The sequence below is a fragment of the Protopterus annectens genome, chromosome 7.part0 (assembly GCF_019279795.1).
Source record: "Protopterus annectens isolate FY-2018-M chromosome 7.part0, PAN1.0, whole genome shotgun sequence".
Taxonomy (NCBI): domain Eukaryota; kingdom Metazoa; phylum Chordata; order Ceratodontiformes; family Protopteridae; genus Protopterus; species Protopterus annectens.
In genome coordinates, this window is record NC_056739.1 from 307,767,466 (window position 1) to 307,790,605 (window position 23,140).

At 43.2% G+C, this 23,140-nt stretch overlaps 1 protein-coding gene across 5 annotated transcripts in view; it reads right to left on the reverse strand.

The window, feature by feature from the left end:
* Positions 1–23,140, reverse strand: part of SLC41A1 (solute carrier family 41 member 1) — a 410,973-nt gene that overhangs the window by 288,014 nt on the left and 99,819 nt on the right. For all 5 annotated transcript variants that reach the window (XM_044076832.1, XM_044076833.1, XM_044076834.1 and 2 more), the window contains exon 3: positions 14,443–14,550. In XM_044076832.1, coding sequence (XP_043932767.1) covers positions 14,443–14,550 — 108 coding nt within the window. The remainder of the gene's footprint in view (positions 1–14,442; positions 14,551–23,140) is intronic.

The following is a 23,140-nucleotide window of genomic DNA, read 5'->3' on the forward strand; positions in this document are numbered from 1 at the left end:
CTTTATTATATCACCTATGGGTAGTTAGGTTTTACACGCAAAGATTTTTAACATACTTATTTATAGGTTTTAGACATGTTTTATAAAACATTTCATAACATATAATACAGTATTTTATTCATACGATATATAGACTTAAATTTATTTATTTTTTCGAAAAATATTAGTCATTTATACTAAACTCGTATCATATTTACAACAGTATATTAATTGTATTTAAATGATTTTAGGGAAGTATATGCAGTATTATTTGTTAAAGTGTGCTTATATTGGTTTACATATAGGAGTGCACAGCACCAAGATATCCATTGCTCCTTTAAGGACAAGTTGAGTTACTCTGGCAGTTGGTTAATTGTTTTCTAATGCTTCATAAACCCTGTTAATTGAACTGTTTGGTATCTGAAGAAGGTAGGACACTGATCCTACCGAAAGCGCTCAGTTTACTGTGTTAGTGGATTGTTTTTCATTATTAAACTGCATTTATTGGAAAGTTAGGTTATCGGTCCTACGACTCTGCTTACAGTGTTGCTTGCCATTTAAGGGAAAGGTGGTCCACAGTCTACCTATACCCCGCAAAGGCCTTTAACACCATTCCCCATTCTGGTATTACAGACAAGCTCACCAGCCTGAACATAAACCCCTACGTTATGAGACAAGTTACCAACTGGCTCACAGGAGAACCCAAATGGTAAGAGTTGTGGGAGCTAGGTCAGACTAACCAAAGTGGCATTCCCCAGGGCTCAGTCCTAGGACCCCTCCTGTTTAGCATATACTTCTCAGGAGGTACAGGCAAGTATAGGATGACTACTATGGCTGACCCAAGTTCGCAGACAACTGCAAACTAGGGCTATAATTGACTCTGGCTGACAGACATCCTCCAAAAAGGTCTCACTGAGACAGATACCTGGTGTCAAAATCATGGCCTCAAGCTAAATAAGTGCATAGTCCTCCCATTTGGAAAAAACAAAGTACCCACAAACTACCACATAGGTGGTAGTCCCTACATACGAAGACATAAGGGATCTGGGGACCCAAGTCTATAGTAATCTCTCCTTTGATAATCACATTGCCAAGGTGGTTAGAAAATCCTTCTATGTGGCCCACCTAATCACAAAAGGGTTCGCATCCAGATCAAAAAGAGGTCATTGTGCCCCTCTACTCATCACTCAGACCCATCATAAAAGAGTACACCACCCCATTTGGTATGTCCCTTGCAAGACATTTGCAACAGCTGGAAAGACCACAGAAGTACCTCGCCAAGAGGATCACTGGCCTCGATGCCCTATGCAGCTCGACAAACTACAGCTGTACCGTTGCATACCGCCTACAGAGAGGTGCTCTCTGCCTGACATACAAGGCCATGTCCAACCCAGAATTGATGGACATGCTCCACCTAAAGAAAACCATATCCCCTCAAGCCACACGCTCTAGGGACCTAATCCTCACCACAACAATAAGTAGGACGTGCTGGAGGGATCGATTCTGGTCCCAGAGACTTTCCCATGCTTTGGTACAAGATTCCAATCTACATTAGGCAGAGCTCCTCGCTAACACTCGAGAAACCTTGACAAGTGGATGGGAAACTAAGTTTACCTCAGGGATCACATCAGTGGCTCTGCTGGACAGAGACACAGGGAACTAATCTAAGGGGGGGGGTGGCAAAAGCCTTCGGGCAAATACCCTAGTACCTACCTATGATGTCTGTACATGGCCTGGTGTTCTATACTGAGAGTTTTTTTGCCAAAAGAGGAAGTGGGTGGCACAGCAGCAATGCTGCCTCGTAGCAAGAGGTCCTCCACTTCAGTTCTTGAATGGGGTTGCCTTTTGTGAGAAGTCTACATGTCCTCTGTGCCACCCGTGTTCTCAGGATTACAGTTTTCTTCCTACCTCCCAGACAGACACTGCTCTAGTCTGACAGATTAGATGAGCGAAGAAATTAGCTTTCAAACCAGAAAAAAAAAAGTAGCACCATCAGGGAATGGTCACTGGAAGTGGCTCAGACAAGCATTGAAGTATCAGCCAATAGTGTTAGTGTCACTTGGCAGTACATTCTATCATACAGAGAGGGATATTAACTCAAGTCTTCATGGTGCCATAATGGAGACACACCTGAACTGCAGATACACCAGTTGTACCACAGAAGATAAATTTGGGCCTAGTACCTTGATATTCAGTACAGTACTCAGTGTGTAGTGGGCTGGGATAAAATGATTTACACAAGCTAGCAACAGCAGAAAGCATGTTAACTATCAAAGGGGTAACAAAGAACAAATACAGAAATATCAAGAAAATCCAACACTGCGGGGCTAATGCCACTATTACCACCACAGACACTTGTGGAGTAAAGCGAGAACAGTTTAACAAAGAGGCCATGACCTTGGAATAAATGACAGCAATCTACAGCACCTTCAAATTATCCTCATCAGTCTACAATGTATAGCCACAAAATCCTCTGAAACTAATAAGACAGATTTAACCATGACCTTAAACTATTTCATATCAAGTCTATTGTACCAAATTTGGGTCACTGAAAGTAGGAACTACTGTACAAACAAGCCCACTGACCTTTTTTGGGAGGCACTCACTCCTTTGGTCTTATTTTTTTGCAATTATGCTACTTACCAGTCTAAATACACAGATGACCAGCCCTTTTGCTCTCGCAACCCACCAAATGAAGAATGCAACTTCACCCTGTAAGGTAGGTTCTCTGTCTCAGAAGAGATTTAGCCTGTGGTACTCCTACTTACAAGCCAGTGACGGAGGTAGGTGATCTAGTCACCCCAAGGAGTTTTAAACCCAAACTCACCTCCACCTTTCTTGCTCAAGGAGCATACCACTGTTGCAGGGCCTGTTACGCTGGCCCAGTGCCACATGTTAACTACCAGTGCCACATGTTAACTGCCACGCGTGTAATAAAAAAAAAAAAAACACTCCAGTATTACATATAGACTGTCCCACCAAAGGACCCATCTCAGTCTTGTGGTAATCTTGACACCCAGTTTACTACCAAGTGTCAGAACTGCAGTGGATTGAACCAGTTTCACCCCTAATACAGATGAGCTATTTCAGTTCAACTACTCACCACCCTCCCCACTCCCAACACCATTCCAACTCCTTCAGCCTAGCACTGCATTTATGACTCAATCCCCTGTACAGGTGGCTTTACAGGCTGGACTTAAACAGCTAGTGCTTACAGCCCACATTTTCATTTTTATACAAAATGACCAGCATCTCAGCTAGGGAGACAACTGACAGGGAAGCTCCTTTTGTACAAGTGACTGGACAGTTAGATTAGCAAACGCTAAAGGCAATATTTTGTCACACCATTACCGTGTCGCAGTACTTTGCATTACACTCATTAATCCCTATATACTTGTGGGATACCTGTGACTACACATTCATGGCAGTAATACGGATTACAAAAACAAAAGATTTCTTTGGTCTGGTCCACAGAAGCCTTTCATCCACCTCTGCCACAAGATCAAGGGTAATGTACACGTGTACATCTTTCCTTCCAACCTGGAAGAAAAACAATTTGGATTTGAACATACAGCCTTGTCTCAGTAACTGAAGTAAAGAATAAACCCAGATGCAAGAACCATTAGACAGATCTTATCCCTAAGCCACTGTGCTGCCTGCTCCTACTTCATGGTTAAGTCTCGCCTACAGATTTTTATCTGAATCAAAGTACAAACCTGTAGCAAAATTCATTTTTCATGTCTTATCAACTGGCAACCTTTGTAATCCAACTGACAAGGCTAGAATAAATTATAATAAACCTGGAGGAAGGGGAATCTTTCTAAAAAGAGAACAGTAGCTTGATATGTCAATACCTCATGGGTAGCTTACATGGTTTAGTTTTTTTGCAGATAAAACACAAACCGTAGGTTCATACGAAGGTTACCAAGCTAGCAGCCCTAGAGCCCTTAGTCTAGACATGTTAATCTAATTGTCTTTGGTTAGATAGAAATAATTCACAGAGCGAGTGAGTCTATGATAAACACCAACTACCCCCTGTCCATGAGGGGTATTGCAAATCCACCCTGTGGGTGGCACCAGTCTCCCATCCATTTGTCCAGGCTGTGCTTGAATACAGTCCACGAGTAGCTCTGCTTCACGTGAAGTGGAAGTTTATTCCAAAGTAGCGGCAATCTCTGGGAGCTGCATCTCTCTCCAGAATGTTTAATGTCACAGACTAGGTTAATATCCCTAGAGCGAGTGACTCTTGTGCCATTTGACTTGCAAATGTGAAGCATAGGTCATGGTTTGGAGGCACTTTATTTTCTTGGTGAGAAACCTCTGTGGTCTCAACATTTATTGCAGGTGTCTGGTAGGGTACATGCAGAAGGGAGCACTGTACTCCCTTAAATGAGGAGGCTTGAGTACAGTGGAGTTGTAACATCCTTAGACCTGGACGCGATGCCCCTCCTTATGTGATGCACAACACAGAAGGCTTTCTTTACCACTGTGGAAACTTGGCGGTCAAAGTTCAGATGGCCACCTACCTGTGTTCCCAGATCTCACACCACTGGGTTTGAACTTAGGGGGTGCTGTCAATATTGTAATTAGCAGGGAACATGGGCGACAGGTGCTCCACACCAGGAGGTCAACCAGTCACTGGTTAGATCAGACCATAAACTAAATCACTCTACATGTCCACACCCCACCACTACCCCCAACTAAGGAAACCATATTCTAAAAGCAAACTTCACCCTACTTAAGACAGAGGTGGTAAGTTTCACAGCCCCCACGTTAAAGGATAATGCTGCCCAAGATGCAGAATCCTTTACAAATGCACTCTATGAACACCTACAAAGATGCATTGATCGTGCCATCCCTAGCAAAACAAAGACTCACTGCTTTAAGAGAAGCAAACCAGGTTGGTGGACCCCTGCAATAAACAGGTTATACAATAGGAGGAAACTAGTTCAGAAAAAAGCAAATCCCAAGAAGGAAAGACATCCCTGATCAGTATCAGTAAGAAACTGAGGTCCCTCATGAAATCATCCACGGCTAACTTTGAAAGAAAAATAGCCAAGGATTCAAAAGATAACCACAAAGCCTTCTTTAGCTATGTTAAGAATCTAAGTGGCAACTCGCAGATATACACTGAACTAGTGCAAAACAGCACAAAAAATATACTGAACCTACTGATATTGCTAACATCCTGGCAGATAGATTCAGTGCAAACTTCACTCCCCTCTCAACTCCAAAAGGGCCCACAACAATACTGGAAAAAAAAAAAAGCATAGTGCCCCAAAAAATCAGATGCACAGGTGAAAACCGCTCTTTCAAAAGCCAAAAACACAGCATCAATGAGACCAGATGGTGTCCCAGGCTGCGTCTTGCACGAACTACAGAACGAACTAACCCCCCAACCTAAACACGCTGTTCAACATCAGCCTCTCCACAGGTTACGTGCCCATAGAATGGCACACAGCAACGGTTACTCCTCTCCACAAAGGAGGGGCCACAACTGACCCTGGTAACTATCGCCCCATAAGCCTGACTAGCCTGGTCTGCAAGGCTATGGAGCGCATCATCATGGAACTCATTAACAAAGACAGTGGGAACCTCCAAACACTTGACCCGACCCAGTAAGGCTTTGTTAATGGCAGATTATGCCTACTAAACCTGGTTGACTTCTTCGAGACAGTCACCAAGGCCATAGACAAGGGAAAGGTGGTTCACACTGCCTACCTTGACCTTGCCAAGGCTTTCGACACCATTCCCCACTCGGGTATTACAGAAAGACTCACCAGGCTGAACATAAACCCCCAAGTCATGAGGTGGGTTGCCAACTGGCTTAGACAGAACTCTCACGTTAAGAATAGTGGGCTCCAGATCTGACTGACTCTAAACCAGTCACAAGTGGTGTCCCACAAGGCTCGGTCCTGGGACCCCTACTGTTTGGCATATACTTCTCAGAAGTACAAACACAAGAGAACTATGGCTAACCAAGTTCGCCGATGACTGCAAACTGGGAGACATAATTGACTCTCTGGCTGACACGGACATCCTCCAAAAGGGCCTTACTGAGACAGACACCTGGTGCCTCAAGCTAAATGCCAAAAAAAAAAAAAAAAATGCAGTCTCATCCCGTTTGGGAAAAACAAAACACCCACAAATTACTACATAGGTGGCAACCCCCTTAATACAGAAGAGGTAATAAGATCTAGGGACCCAGGTAGATAGTAATCTCTCCTTTGACAATCATTTACTTATTTATTTGCATTTGTTAACCAGGTTGGTCCAGCTGGGTATATTGACAAAGTAGCTAGGAAACCCTATGTGGCCCATCTAACTACTAAAGGGTTCGCATTTAGAAATAAAGAGGTTATAGTGCCCCTCTACTAGTCACTCATTAGACCCATCAGAGTACAATGCCCCATTTGGGATGTACCTCAACACACTTCCAACAGCTGGAAAGACCACAAGAGTACCTCACCAAGAGGATTACTGGTCTCAAACATATGTCCTATGCAGCCCGACTGAAAAAACTCCGGCTGTACTCTGTGGCATATCGCTCACCTCAGAGGTGATCTATGCCTGACTTACAAAGCTATGTTCAACTCAGAATTGATGGGCATGCTCCACGTAAAGAAATCCAAGTCACTGCGAGCCACGCACTCTAGTGAGCTAAACCTAGTCACAACAATAAATAGAACATGCTGGAGGGATAGATTCCAGTCAGAAACTCCCCATGCTTTGGAACAAAATTCCAAATTACATCAGGCAGAGCCCCTCACTAACACTCAACAGAAACCTTGATGAGTGGATGGGTAACAGAAAATACACCCCAGGGATCACTTCATGGCTCTGCTTGACAGAGGATCAGTTAATCAATGGGGCAGCGAAAGTGGACACACTGGCTAGTCTTATAAAGGCCCTCAGGTAGTACCTACCTATGAACCCAATTCCTCTTTGCCAGAGATATGCACTTTTTTGCATTTAGTTTTAGACAGCGGCTTTGTCACCAGTCATTTGTCTGTATTAGCCCGTACTGTAATATATTCATAGGTAGGTACTAGGCTATCGGCCCTAGGGCCCATACAAGCCTAGCCAAAAAATGTACCCTGGCTTTTGCCACCCAAGAAAATTATTTTCCTGTGCCCCTGTCGAGCAGAGCCATAGAAGTGATCCCCGGGGTGAATTTCCCTAATGAGGAGCTCTGTTTGACATAGATAGGTGTCTGTTCCAGAGTATGGGAAATCTCTGGGACAGGAATCTATCCCTCCAGCATGTTCTGTTTATTGTGGTGACAAGGTTAAGGTCCCTAGAGCGTGTAGCTTGGAGGGATTGGGATTTCTTTAAGTGGAGCATGTCCAACAGCTCAGGGTTTGACATAGCTTTGTACGTTAGGCAGAGATCGCCCCAGAGTAGGCGATATGCGATGGAGTAAAGCTGTAGTTTTTTGAGACTGTCTGCATACGGCATCTGTTTGAGGCCAGTAATCCTCTTTGTGAGGTATTTCTGTGGTCTTTCCAGTTGTTGTAGAGGTCTTGTGAGGTACATACCAAAAGGGGCATTGTACTCTATAATGGGTCTAATGAGTGATGAGTAGAGGGGAACAATGACCTCTTTTTTCTGGATGAGAATCCTTTTGTGATGAGATGAGCCATGTAGAATTCCTGACCACTGTGGCGATGTGATTATCAAAGGAGAGACTATTGTCCACCTGTGTCCCAAGGTCTCATTACATTTTCGGCATTAAGCAGACTACCAGCTATGTGGTAGTTCATGGGTACAGAGTTTTTACCAAAGGGGATGACAATACACTTTTTGGCATTGAGCTTCAGGCCATGGCTTTGACACCAGGTATCTGTCTCAGTGAGGCCCTTTTGTAGTTTGTCCACATCATTAGGAGTTTCGATTATGGCTCCTAGTTTGCAGATCTGCAAACTTTTGTTAGCAAAAGACCTTCTGTGTTGGTCTGCACCTCAGAGAAGTAGATACCAAACAGGAGAGGACCCAGGACTGAACCCTGTGGTACTCCACTTGTCAATAGTCTGATGTCGGATTTGGAATCCGCTACTTTCACAGTGTGGGTTCTGGCCATGAGCCAACTGGTAATCCATCTTGTGACATAGGGATTTATACCTAGTTTAGTGATCTTATCTAAAAATTCCAGAGTGGGGGATGGTGTCGAAAGCCTTGACAAGATCTAGATAAGCTGTGTGAACCATTTTACCCTCATCTATGGCTTTGGTGACTGCTTCAAAGAAGTCAATCAGGTTTAGGAGACATGATCTGCCTTTTACAAATCCAAACTGAATAGAGTCCAGAGTTTGGAGATTACCAATGTCTTTGTTTAGGAGTTCCATGATGATACGTTCCATGGCCTTGCAGACCAGGCTAGTCAGGCTAATGGGGCGGTAGTTCCCGGGGTCCGTCGTGGCTCCCCCTTTGTGGAGTGGGATAACTGTCATGGTGTGCCATTCAGTGGATACAAAGCCTGAGGTGAGGCTATGATTGAACATGGTACTTGGGTAGGGTGCCAGTTCATTCTGTAGTTCATGTAGAACGCAGCCTGGGATATTGTCAGGTCCCACAGATGCTGTGTTCTTGGCTTTGGAGAGTGTGCTTTTTACCTGTGCAGCTGTGATTATAGGAACTTTGCATTCTTCCGGTATAGAGATGGGCCCTCTAGGGGGTGAGATGGCCCATCTCTATACATTGGTTAACATTGTTGGGGGACTCAATGACTGTACCCACTCTGCAATAGGCAAACTTCGTAAGCCAAAGGCTGTCTACTTTAACTCAGATTTCCAAGAAATAGATTCCAAATAGTAGAGGACCCAGCACAGATCCTTCTGGTATGCCACTGGTGACAGGTCTACTGGTAGAGGTGGAGTCGCCAACCTTCACAGTGTGTGTTCGGTCAGTGTGCCAATTGGCTACCCATCTAGTGACGCAAGGGCTAATCCCCAGCTGGGAGAATTTCTCAAGGATACTTGAGTGGGGGATTAAGCCTTGGCTAGGTCAAGCTAGGCAGTATGCACAGTCTTACCTTCATCAAAACCTTTGCTGACCTTCCCAAATTCTACTAGGTTTAAGAAGCATGATCTACCCTTAATGAAGCCAAACTGGGTTGGGAATGTAACCTGTGTCCTTGTTAAGGTCCATAATGATTCTTTCCATGGCCTTGCAGTAAAGTGTTTTTACTCATATACTGACAAGGCACTAATGGCAAGTAGCTCACGTTACTGTAAGGAGTTTTAAAACAGACTGCAGTTAAAAGTACAGTGGCACAGCAAACAGCAGCACTGGAATTAGATAAATTACAGAAATGTTTAATAAGAACATCTACAGCAAACATACAAAGACAAAAGCTAAGCTGTAATTACACAGAAAAGAAAAGAAACCCTGGCATCATGCAGTTTTAATCAAACATCTTACAAAATTCAAGTAAGATGAAAAGGTAAGTCTGTACAGGTTTACTATCAAAATCTCAAGGTTAAAGACAAAACACGCTTCTAATGAAAGACCGCTCTAAATTCCTGCATATTAAGTGAAAATGTCAAATCTGATGAACAAAGTCAGCATATTCGACATTTTCGAATACCAAATGCAATGTCCGTATAGCTGCACAGTTAAGTAAAACTCTTACACTTGCATTCATGTTTTTGCAGGGGGGTGCAAGCCTCCCTACACCCCCCCACACCCCCTGCAACTTATACAGCCCAACTCTGAGATCGCACTACAGTGAGGAAAGGGATACATTTCCCAATCTGCACTGTACTGCAATCTCTATTCAAAACAGAGAGTCTACCAGCAGTGGCATTTGCTGATAAAGACTTGCTCGGCAACACGGGAATCAGCTAACTGAAGTTACACATTCCAGTGCTCGCCAGCGTTAATTCTACAGTTTCACAATGAATCATCTTACACATGTACAAAAGAAAAGTACAATTATCCTCCACTAATACACTAAGGAGAGGAAAAAGGATTTAAAAATGGGTAGGGGAAATGAGGTAAAGTCCTTTCCGATATTTAAGTTTATTAAAGGATGCAGCTTGCTTTCTGGTACTTGCATAGCTACCATCAATAATGGGAGTAATATATTACTATAAATAAACTAATATTACAATTTCTAGTAACCATTATAACTAGCTATTTTTCAAAACAGTAACAAAGTAATGACTTTTTTTATAGTGACTAGTAACTTAAAATGTGCATTACTTTTGAGTTACCTTTGCTTAAACCAGTGGTTCTCAATGTGGGCGATACCACCGTCCTGGATAGTAATCAGAGGTCAGGAGGCATGAGAATTTGAAGAGGCAATTTGGTTAAAAAATTATTACAACAATGTTGTCATCTCATAGCATGCAGCACTCGTAGCAGATTAGAATTAGTCTGGAACAAAATTTACTTCATTTTTAGCACTGCAGAGAGGTGAAAGCTAATGACAACCAGACTCTGGCCCTGCCCTGGTACTATGGGACCCTCACCTACTAAAAAACACCCCTTAACACTGAATTCTAGCCTGCTAGAGATCATATCCCTACCTTGGTCTACAGCATTGGTTCTCCGGACCACCATCCAATTGGAATCAAAGCACCACTCTGACGCCCCAACCCACTGCACTAAGCAGGACACCTGGACTGATGATCAATCAACTTCTGACTTGATAATTTTATGTTCTATTTAAAATGTTCGTGTTTCAATTTTTAGTTGCTGAAAACAAAATGTGATAGGCTTACAGGAGATTACTAGGCTATTGACGCAGAGGTCATTTTAAGCCTAGTATTTTCAGCAAAATGCAATAAATACTAGTCAATACCAAAGATTGCATTGAATGATGACTGCCCATGTCTAGGAGGGTTGTGGGCACTATCCCCAATAAGAATTTATGGTGTCCCATCCACTTGTTCAGGTTCCTCTTGAACAGTGTCATAGAAGTGATCCGTTTCACATCAATTGGTAGCCTGCTCCAAAGATGTAACAGTTACAGAAAGAAATTTGTCCCTCCAGCATGTCCTATTCAAGTCACATGCCATATTAAGCCCCTGGAATGGGTAACCCATTTGATTTACAGATATGCAGTAAATTCATTAGGTTTGGGTAGCTCTGTAGGCCAGGCATAAGCCTCCTTTATGAAGTCTATATGATGCATAGTATAGTGATGGGGACTTCAGCATGTGCCTTACACAGACCGACTAGAGGCCCTTAATGTTCTTTTAAGAAACCTCGGAGGTCTCCAATTGCTGCAGGTGCTTGGTATGGTGCATACCAAAAAGGGCATTACACTCAATTATGGTCTGGATAAGTGCCTACTATAGGGGGTTAGAACTTCTTTTGCTCTTGAGGCAATGCCTTTACTAAGCAAGTGAGCTATGTGGAAAGCTTTCCTTACAAACGGTAGACATGTGGTGGTTGAAATTAAGGTAGTGGTCAACCTGTGATCCCAGATCCCTTACCTAGTGTAAGCTTTGGCGTAGTTACCACTTTCAACTTGGGTTGGTGCTTGGAGTGCATTTATACCTTCACCTAGAAGGGTATAGTTGCTTTGGTGAATTTTTTTATTCTGATTTCACCTTTTGTAAATTCAGGCGTTAGTGCCAGTTTGAAGGTGACTGATTTGTGGTCAGTTTTAACTAATGAGGGTACAACAGTTGCAGCAGTGCATCTGTTTAACATGTTTGCGAGGACCACATCTACAATCTTTGTTCCTCTTGTCAGGATATGGACATTTTGCTCAAAGGCATTTGAATTCACAAAATCAAGGAACTTTTGTGCTAGTGAGTTTGGGCTACAGTAGGTTTCCCATTTGAAGGCGAGATAATTGAAATCCCATGTAACGAGGGTGTTTAGTAAAATGTGGATGGTCTTCAGTTTGGTTAAGTAGGCTTTGTGGGTGTCGTGACCCATGGAGGTGTATTTACCTGGCTAGGACTTGAATGGGGGTGTCTTAACCACTGTAACCTGGACCTGGAGTTGCCCAGTCTAACTAGACAAGAGGTGACTTTATCTCTAATACAGATAAAAACACCACCTCCTTTGTTTTTCACAAGCTAATTTTGTGGTCTAAGGTGTGGAAGGCATTGTAGCCTTATAGTGCCAGGGTACTCTGGCCTTAAACCAGGTTTCTGGCTGTACAGACATCTACATCATTTAGTGATAGAAGCACGTCCAGGAAGTGCAGTTTTTGGTTTAAGCTCCCAGAATTTAGCACTCATTTTGTTCCGATTGGTTTTCCATCGGTAATGTTTTTGAGACCTTACCTAACACTATGGAGGAGACCTTGCCTAAAAAAGGCACTATGGAGGAGGCAAAAGCCTTTGCCAGCAGCTGAAAGCCTAGGGGTGCCAGGTGGAGATTCTCTGGCAAAGCAGCAAGGTTTGGCAACCATGGCTTCCCAGGCAGACAGGAACTGGATCCCACTGGAATGGCACCAAAAACTAAGCCAATTATTGAAATCAATCTTTTTTTGTTTATACTGTGGCATCACTCTAGGTGAGGCTAGTATGCTGCTCAAGCCTAGGGACATACCTGCATGGACATACTCAAGAGTGCGACCACGTCTCTTCATATTGTCTAGCGAGGTACATCTCTGGTCATTCACACCAACATGAACTATGACAGTCATAACAGTACTTGTTGCCGAGACCTGAGTGCATGCATGATTTGGTGAATCCTGGCACCAAACAAGTGACTTTCTCCTTGTCCAACCTGGTGAGTGGGACATCTGCGTCTTACTACAGAGTCCCCAATGACGAGAAAAAAGTTGAGTGAGTTATGCCTTACAGGCTTGGTGGTGAGACACTGGTGTTGCTATAGGCCATGGGTGCTGTGGAGACTGTTAGCTGTAGCAGACTTGTGTTTTGGAGGTCTCTTGTGCTTTGGAAGTTTTTCAGAGAACCTCCATGCATGTGGATTTGTATGTGTTTGATGCGTACTGTGTGTGTACGAGTAGTATCTCAGCTCAGACATGTGGCTGGTAGCCCACTTCAGTTCAGCTCAGTACAAACAAATAGAAATCTGCTCAGATGCAGGGCCTAAATACCAGAAGTTAAACCATGAAAACACTAAGATTCAAAATGACCAGTGATGATTATCATTCCAAGCCCTAGACTGGCCTTTTTGTACCAGCCAGGTCCCAATCAACAATTCTCTCTCAAAAGTGCAGACAGGCCTCTTCCAATCAAAGATGACTTGGAAAATGTGCCCAGGACAAACAAACCACTACAAAGAGTTCCAGAAGCAGCATGCCTGGATCTGGACGATGCTGCAACTGCTAGCTACCCTACGGGAAACACTAGAGAATGTTTAACACAACAGAAAAATAGCTGACTATGTATGGTTTTGGTTTAAATTATTTGCGACTCTCTAGCTATATAGATTAGTTGTTTTCTCCTTTTAACTGCACCCATTAGGTGTCACCACAGCGCATCATCATTGGTCCACAGAACTGACAGATTTATGGCGTAGAGTTGCCAGCCCTGCTCCCAATCTTCCTCAGAAGGAACGCGCACACACAATTTAGAATGTCCAACCAACCTGCAGCATGTCTTGGAAATGTGGGAGGAACCAGGAGCACCCAGAGGAAACCTATGCAAACGCAGGGAGGACATGCAGATGCCACACAGAAGGCAACCCAGCTGAGAATCGAACTGGAGACCTTGCTGTGAGGTGACGCCACTAACCACTGTGCCACCCAGCTATAAAGTCTAGTCTGCTGGAGCTTTTCCAACTGTTAAATGCTATTCATCATCATTGTAGCATTTTGTATACAATGTGCTTATTTGTGTGAATAAATCTCATAATAAACTATATGTATGTAAAACTTTAGCATTACTTTAGTAACTAGTAATAGCAATACATTTGTAATAAGCAATAGTAATGCATTACTTTCACTGAATAGGAAGTAGTAGTATCAACTTATTACAAGTAACCAGCACAACACTGGCTAATGTACATGTTCTCTTCATGGATACACAGTCTATGGCGCATATGACATGACCTGGTTTATACTAAAGCAGATCTGTGGTTTTTACAATTCCTGTGGGTATGCATGCAAAACACTGCAGGCAAACCATAATTTTACAAGACTCAAAGACTGTGCATATGTTTTACACACAAATTAAGTTTGCATACAGATTGCATTTTAAAAGAGCTTCTTGAACAACTGTTTCAGTTTAACTAAATGTCAGACATTTTAGGCTTGCTAATTATGTGTCCTTTCTTCTCTCCAATTCAGCTCGCAGCACTACCCCCTCTAAGGGTCATAAAAAGCACAGCTCCCAGCCAAATGCAACCACTACTTTGCTTCCTGGAATATTTCTAAACACTAGCAGTGCTGCTGTGGTTACACTTTTCAATCACCAAAATACTACTACCACTTCCTCCTTGTATTTGTTACTTTTCGACCCCTTCTCAGGTCACACCTCCAGAATAATATTGGACAACATGCTCTACTCAGGTGTAAGCATGAATACTTACAGCTGTAGACAGTCGGGATGCAAGAGTCATTTCCAGATTCCCCTTCAATCCCAAGAGTGCTGGCACCAAGATGAAAACTTCTGTTACGTCTTGAAATACATCCCAATGCTGAAAAACACAATGCACATTCCATTACACAGAATAGCTACATTGATGCAACAAAACAGCAAGCTTGCCAGTGGTACATACCAAACATATTTTGAACTCTGAATATGCTCAAGTATGCTCAGAATAGCATTCAATTTCAAGTTGCCTGTTTTCAAAGCACATCAGAACCAGACCTTTACCTGAATGCAACAAGGTACACAATGCAGCTGCCTCTCCTCAAGCACCCTCTCCCCAACAACGGAGAGAGAACGCATTACAAAAACAGTAAAGATGTGAAGTCACAGGTCTTCATTAATTTCTTCTCTCAAGTTATCTATACATCTCTTCAACAAAAAGGCACAGCAACAGGTTTTCCAGGTCACCAAAGCAGTTTTTATTTTGCTGACAGTCAATGCATCTGATAGCAAACAGAACTTCTCCCAAATCTGTAACTTTAAGAAACTTTTAAAAATTAGCAATCTTCTTCTCATTGGGCAAGCTCTAATTTGTAGAGTTCTCAGCCAGCCACCATCTTGGGACCCCTGGCTGAAAATGATCACTGATCCACTTAGTACAGCCTTGGTCTCAGTGAAGCTCATAATTACAAGCTAGCGGAGTTGGGTAGACAGACTTCACCATAACCAGCACAATCATCCTGTAGCACTTTCAAGTACTACCAGCTAGTCTGAATATGATCTACCCACTGTGTCCAGAGACTTATCAGGGACCTGCCTACTAGTGGGTCAGGCTTGATGAACCTCTTCCATCAACAGGCTCTGTGTGGATGCACAAATGGGATTTGAGCCCAAAAGAGCAAAAGCTCTACACCAAGAAGTACATCACAATGATGGACAGACTCCAGCTACAGCTACTCAGTCTCTTACCCAAAACCTTATCCTCTCAGTTTGTACCTAAAAACTCAAATCACCACAGTCGTAACTGGGCATTTAGATCATCATATTACACAGCACTCCTACAGTCCATTAGGAAGTTCTATATACTGCAGTCACTGCAGCTGTTAAATCTCCCATTCACATGTGCGTTCACTCATGAAGACCAGTTGCTTCATCTCCTCCACTTTGGATTCTAGCTCCCACCTAATGAGTACACAGCAGTCATTTCCTGGATGACCGTCATAACTTCTTCACAGTAGCACTGAAATGCTAAATAAATGCTGTAGTGGGCAACATTACTAAAATGCAGCCCCAATGTCCACCAAAGGGGCACTCCCAACCTTGTCTGTACATTGATATCCTGCCCCTAAAAATCATGGGCAAGAGGGAGAATATATGACACACCCTTGACAGAGTCTACTCTGGCTCGGTAGATACATGGACTAATGGAAAACCGGAGTAACTCTGGACCCCAAATTACTGCAGCACAACACAATTCAATTTTAAATTTGTTTTGATTAGCAGGATGTATTGGAGCCCATCTTTAGTGCAGGCTGGGGAGGGCTCCCAAACACCATTACAAAGGGATTAGTATACACAAACTGGACATTAGTTTTAATAAGGCTATAGAATGACAGTCAAATAACTCAGCACATGGAGGTAAATCATATTTACATACATTTGCCCAGACTTTGTTCAGTTGCAAGTTATCACTACTACTTTAAAGACACCGACTTAAACATTTACATAAAAATCGTGCATGGCGGGGGGGGGGGGGGCTGTGTGTGTGCAGATACAACTACAAACATATGGACACTTACACAATGTACTATTAACATACTAACTGACCTGTTTAGTCCACATTATAGTAGTGGAAGCAGTGTTAATGCTTGACTGGTGTGTGTGTGTATAACTTTTTCCTTTCATACATGAAGGCCAATATCTATTTAAATAGGTAGTTTCTGAACACTACACATCAATGTGAGATGTAGGCTCTATCAGCTTGAACTACTATGATTTGATGTAACCACGTTTTTAAAATCATACTGCTGAACCTTCTGGGAATGGGCGTTTGGTTTCTCGATGAAGGCATTCGGGGGGGGGGGGTAGACTGCAAAAGGGGATGGTACCATAGGATTTTTTTTTTTTTTTTAATGAGGGCCACAAGATGTTCTAGGGGGACAGAGATGGGGAGGGCGATTTTGCGGTTTTGTTGTATAGTTCTAGTTTATACTGTGTATGTATTGTTTGTATACACAATTACAACACAGGATACTGCCACACAATAGTCTGCTATGGATTAAAAGTATTAAGAATCTTGAGATCTTTCTAGCACACTCAAAGTGATGCTAAAAATGCTACAAAAACTGTCAGAACTACTTCCCCAAGTACATGTGCCAGGGCAGAGTGGATCCACTGTATTTGGAGAGCAGAAGGCACACTGTCCTTCTGAATCAAAAGCAACAGATGCAGTTTGCTTTCCAGTGCAGAGGCACAGGTTTTGGAAGGAAGAGGAATAATTCCCTCACTCAACACCCACATATTTTGTTTTTTGTTTTTGATAGGACTATTACTGCAGTCTGCCATGCCACAGATACAAGCCTTGCCCTACAATGTGAATTACTTCCCCTACATAAATGCACTATAAATTCCATAAGCTGCTTCTGACACTTCTGGAGAGGAAGGCATATTATTGATTCAGAAGTTCCAAAAAGTAGCATTTCTTCCACCGCTCAGTGCCTGCAGATGAGGTTAGTGCTGCTTTATTTTTCATGAGCACAGCTACCTCTAGGCAACTACTGCCTTCCCCTTTTGAGCTGCCACAGAACAGACACCAACTAAATGACTCCTGACACCCCCTCAGAATTCATTCTGATCTCTTCCTTCTCAAGTAGAATAAGCAGGACAGTAGAGGCTCTTTCATAAAGTGCTATGCAATAGTAATCCTGTTTTGATTGGGGGGGGGGGTCTGTGCAAGTATTCATGCAATGAAAGGGGACTATGGTCTCCAATTTATGCTCTTCCAAGTATATCAATATCCAGATCTTAAATGGAAATAGCAACTACTGCAGGTTCCACAGTGTAAAAAGAATCATCATAAAAGGGACAGCAAAGGTCAAAACACCCTATCAAGCTCTGTGCCAGTTACGTTACGATTAGGCTGAATTACATATTACCTAGTAGAAAACAGCACATGACTGTTGCCTTATGGCTAGGATCAGCTGCTTTAGCTGGAAAATATTCCCAATATGGAAATACAAAGGCCCGAATCAGATAAATGGTCCTCAAGCATCAACTTAAGGTAGATGCCCATAATTCACATTTTAATTAAACTCCATTTTACACAGGAGCTGAGAAAAGTACAGTTGTGTACACTTACCATAAATGTAGATGTTAAGAGTGTATTCACTTTTGCAGTCATTACATTTGGGGTAATCCTGGCAGGTTGCCCTCAGCCGGCCTGAATTCCAAAGTCTTGGGTCCTGCGTTGGCTGCTGTCGCCCCTTCCCTGATGTCAGGTAGTCAGAGGTATAAAAGAAGCAGCAGATGCAATTTTCTTTAGTTTTTCTTGCCCCAGATGTCAGGTGCCCCCCAAAAGGGTCGCCAAAATTTATATATGTATAATTACATGCACCAATATAAAATTTACCTTCATCTACAAGCAAAACAAAACTTTTTTTTTTTCTCTTTCGCCTGAACCTTCTTGTGTTCTGACTGTCCTTCTCAAACATTTTGGAAATACGGGGTTGGGAGGGTGGCCTAATGGTTAAGGTGTTTGCCTTACAAACACAAGGTGCAAGGTTTGAGACTCACATGGGATAATTGGCTCGGCTTAAAATGGCTCACAAGGGCAGTTAGCTTAGTACTAATCTATGAACCTATACAGTATATTTCAGAGCATTTGTTATAACTGTATTTGCTATAACTGATTTAAGTATTTTTTTCTGGCTTTTTGATTATTTACTGCTTAGCGACTGCATTTTAGCCTGTTTATACAGCTCTGCATTCTATTTAAACTGTTTTTGTGTTGATTAACTGTTTTGCACTTTTAAAAAGTTATTTGTTGCTTAATTTTACCTGTAGGCTAACACACTCAAGTGCGCTAGCCGCTTAAAAGCATTTACTGTCTGTTTTTCCTCTGTTTTCTGCAAAAAAAAAAAAAAATATCTTGTTTTCCCGCCTTACTGAACTAGAATAGTCCAGTCTTCAGAGTTTGCTGATCTCTGGGCTTTGTCTTGGTTCCTGTGCTATTCCATATCCTTATTTGGATAAAAGGAAGCGTCTTTGTTCACCAGTGGGAGTGGGGAGCACTGAGCAGCCTATTTGTCCCTAGAGGAGTGGTTCCAGCCAGAAACTTGTAGTCTATTGGCCATTTTGGGTCAATTCCTAGCTCTTTTCTGACCCCTGTAATAAAGCCCGCTTTAGAGCGCTTTTTCGCTTGTATTCAACTCAGCACCGCTCCTTGTGGTGTCCTGCAGAGTTCTACAAGCAGCAGAGAGCAAAAGAGTGACTTTTTCCTGATTTAAAGTATTTTTTCTGGCTTTTTGATTTACTGCTTAGCGACTGCATTTTCGCCTGTTTATACAGCTCTGCATTCTATTTAAACTGTTTTTGTGTTGATTAACTGTTTTGCACTTTTAAAAAAGTTATTTGTTGCTTAATTTTACCTGTAGGCTAACACACTCAAGTGCGCTAGCCGTTTAAAAGCATTTATAGTATTTACTGTCTGTTTTTCCTCTGTTTTCTGCAAAAAAAAAAAAAAAAAAAAAAAATCTTGTTTTCCCACCTTGCTGAACCAGTCTTCAGAGTTTGCCGATCTCTGGGCTTTGGCTTGGTTCCTGTGCTATTCCATATCCTTATTTGGATAAAGGGAAGCTTCTTTGTTCACCAGTGGGAGTGGGGAGCACTGAGCAGCCTATTTGTCCCTAGAGCAGTGGTTCCAGCCAGAAACTTGTAGTCTATTGGCCATTTTGGGTCAATTCCTAGCTCTTTTCACCCCCCTGCTATAAAGCCCGCTTTAGCGCGGAGTTGCCCATACAGCACCACCGGGCAGCGCCGGTTAAACAAGGTTAAAGTATTTCTGGCTCCGTAAAGTCTGCTCTTCAATTTTTCCCTTAGAACTTCTCTACTTGCAATCTAAACCGTCTATTCTCTATCTCAAAAGCTCAGCACTTGCTCCTAAAGCATTTTTATATAGGTAAAGTACTTGTATACTAAACAAAGTACTACATTAGCCTAGAATCCCCTTGAGTACCCATTTCCCTATAGGTCCCTTCTGACTCAAGTTAGACAGCAAACTTTTTCACTTTCTAGCATGTCGAAGGGTCAGTTGCTAGCGTCCTCTCCTGTTCAGCTGGTGAATCTGGGCATCTTGAGGCAATGTTACAATTGCCTCATGTACACAGACAACCCACTCCTTCTCCCACAAAACACAAATACATGTGAGAGATGCAACTATATGGAGGCTGAGCTCTCTCAACTCAGGACTGGCAAGACCAGACAGGAGGAGAAGGAAACCACACACACCACAAACCCAGTTTCACATAGAACTATCACAACTGCAAAACAAACATAAAACACACAAAGACATACTCGGAGGCACTGATCAAAAATCTACCAAAACTACAGAGGCCTCCAAAGCAGACACCCAAGCAACTGCCACCTCAAGACATAAGACATGCAACACATAGTTCTCAAAGTCAAAGTCAGTGTGCTAAATAAGGCCAAACACAATGCCAGACACACACTTGTTATAGGTGACTCCATAGTCAGACACACTGACGTCCCACTCACCAGACTGAACAAGGAAAAGATCACAGTAAGCTGCCTGTCAGGCGCTAGAATCCGCCACAACACAAGCACTCAGGTCACTCCACAGCAAGTACAAGTATGACTCAGTCATTGTCCATGCCGGTGTGAACGACCAGAGACGTACCTCTCTGGACTACATGAAGACAGATGTAGCCCAGGCCGGTATGACCCTGACCCGGAGCAGTATCCTACCCTCACCAAGAATGATGCCACAATACAGAGACAAAATGATCAGCTTTAATAATTGGCTTAATTACTGGTGTATTCTAAGGGGATCCAATGTCCGTCTGCCTGGGATGACATGCTTGACAAGCCACGCTGCTTCGCAAGGGACGGCTTGCACCTGTCACCCCTGGGCTTCCGGATATTGGCAAAGGCTCTTGCCACCCCCATAGTGCCTTTTTTAGGCAAGGCTCAAATGATAAACCTACCGCCCTAGAAAACAAAAATGGAGAAAAAATAGAAGTTATGTTCTTACCATAACGTTCCATGTTAGTTGTCTTCTTCTCGCCTTCTTCTTGCTGGATGGGTTCAGAGCCGACCTCGGCCCGACTGCCACTCTAAAAGCTCGAGAGTTGGTTCCACCGGCTCGAGGCTCCCCTTATATCCCACAATGCTAGGCGAGAGTTACCTCAGATCTCGTTTGTAAGCTAACCCCAGCTTATAATAGTAACAGAATAACTCTAAACAGAGTCCACCTCTAACAACAGGGAGAAAGAAGGGTGACCTACATCCTGATTCAGGAAATATGCAAGCAGTATATGCCTAAGAAAAGAGGTGGTAGAAAGAGAGGTCACAATCACAACTCCTCTAGGTCTGTCCAGGCCAGGGGAAGGAGGGGGCCTTAAGAAGAAGGCGAGAAGAAGACAACTAACATGGAACGTTATGGTAAGAACATAACTTCTATATGTTAAGTTGTCTATCTCGCCTTCATTCTTGCTGGATGGGACCGTCCCTAGCACCTTGTCCCGGGTGGCCTAACGGAACAGACTCCTGAGAACAGTGGAACCAAAATTAGCTCTATGCCTAGAAGCTAAATCCAACTTATAATGAGAAATGAAAGTGTGAGGAGTAGCCCAAGTAGCCGCTGCACAAATGGTGTCAATAGGCAGTCTGTCTTGGAAGGCTAAGGAAGTAGCCAAAGCTCTGGTAGAATGGGCCTTAGGTTTATTAGGCAGCTTTTGGTGTCTAATCTCATAAACAAGGGTAATCAGAGATGTAAGCCATCTAGATAATGATACCTTTGAAACTGAAAGTCCCTTTCTGCCTTCTGCATAGGAGATAAACAGTTGGTCAGATTTTCTGAATTGTTTTGTTCTATCCAAACAGTACCTCAACTGACGAACATCTAGCCAGTGTAATTTTTGTTCAGACCTATTGGAATATTCTGGAAAAAAGACAGGGAGGTCAATGCTTTGATTTAGATTTGACGTCGAGACTACCTTACGCAAAAAGGACGGGTTGGTTCGTAAGGATACCCTGTCCTTATGGAACAATAGATAAGGAGGTCGACAGCTGAGTGCATGAAGTTCTGAGACTCTTCTAGCTGAAGTAATAGCTACCAGAAAGAGAGTCTTCCATGATAGCAATTTTAAAGAACAGGAGGCTGCAGGTTCGAAAGGGGGAAGAATCAAAGTAGTAAGAACTAAATTTAGGTCCCAAGGAGAAGGAGGATTTCTTATAGGAGGTCTGAGAAGAAAAACTCCTTTCAAAAAGGCTTTGCAAAGCTTGTGGGACATTAAGGCAGACTCAGAAATACCCACATGAAAGTTAGAGATAGCTGCCAATTGAACTTTAAGAGTAGAAGGGATGAACCTGCATGGAAGAGTTCAGCTAGAAAATCAAGGACTATTTGGATGGAAGCAGTGAAAGGATCTATGTCCCTTCCTTGAGCCCAATATGTGAAACGTTTCCACTTACTCAAATAAATCTTCCTAGTGGAAGATTTATGGGAAGCTATCAAAATATCTCGAACAGAGTGAGATAATGGAGGAAGCCTGGCTAAGGTTGGAACTGGAGGAACCAAGCAGTGAGGTTCAGAGAGGGGAGGGAGCGATGTAACTGACCCGATTGATGGATCAAAAGGTCTGGAACTAGGTCCAGATGCCAACGTCGCCCAGTAGAAATTGATGTAGAAAGGGGAACCACACCTGTCGAGGCCAGTAAGGAGCAATGAGGATCAACGAGGCCTTCTGAGCGATAGCTTTCTGTATTACTTGAGAGATTAGTGGGAAGGGAGGAAATGCATACAGAAGTCCCCGGGGCCAAACTTGGACTAGAGCGTCTCTGCTGGGTTGGCCTGGTAAAGGGAATAGAGTGAAATAATGTCTGCACTTGCTGTTTTGGGGAGTAGCAAAAAGATCGCAGCAAGGCTGACCCCACTTGAGAAAAATCTCTCTCACAACAGAGTCTTTCAGAGACCACTCGTGAGGCATGAGGATAGCTCTGCTCAATTTGTCCGCTATTTGATTGGACTTCCCGGGACTTCCCGGGGATGTGCGTTGCTATCAGAAAACGCTGAGAAGAAATCGCCCATTGCCACAATCTGAGTGCTTCTCGACACAGGGGGTAGGACCTGGTTCCGCCTTGTTTGTTGATGTACCACACTACAGACATATTGTCTGTCTGGATTGCAATCGTTCCCAAGGGGAGAGAGTCTTGAAGGGATTGCAACGCTAAAAGCACTGCTCTCATCTCCAGAACATTTATGTGCAAGTGGCATTCGTCTGGTTGCCATGTGCCCTGGACCGTCCTGCCCTGATAATGCCCCCCCCACCCGATCAGGGAGGCGTCCGTTGTCATTGTAGCAACCGGAGGGGGAGGAACAAAGGGTCTTCCCAACCAGAGCTGAGGGGAAGACATCCACCACATGAGATGATTTCTGCACGCCTGCGTGATCATAATGG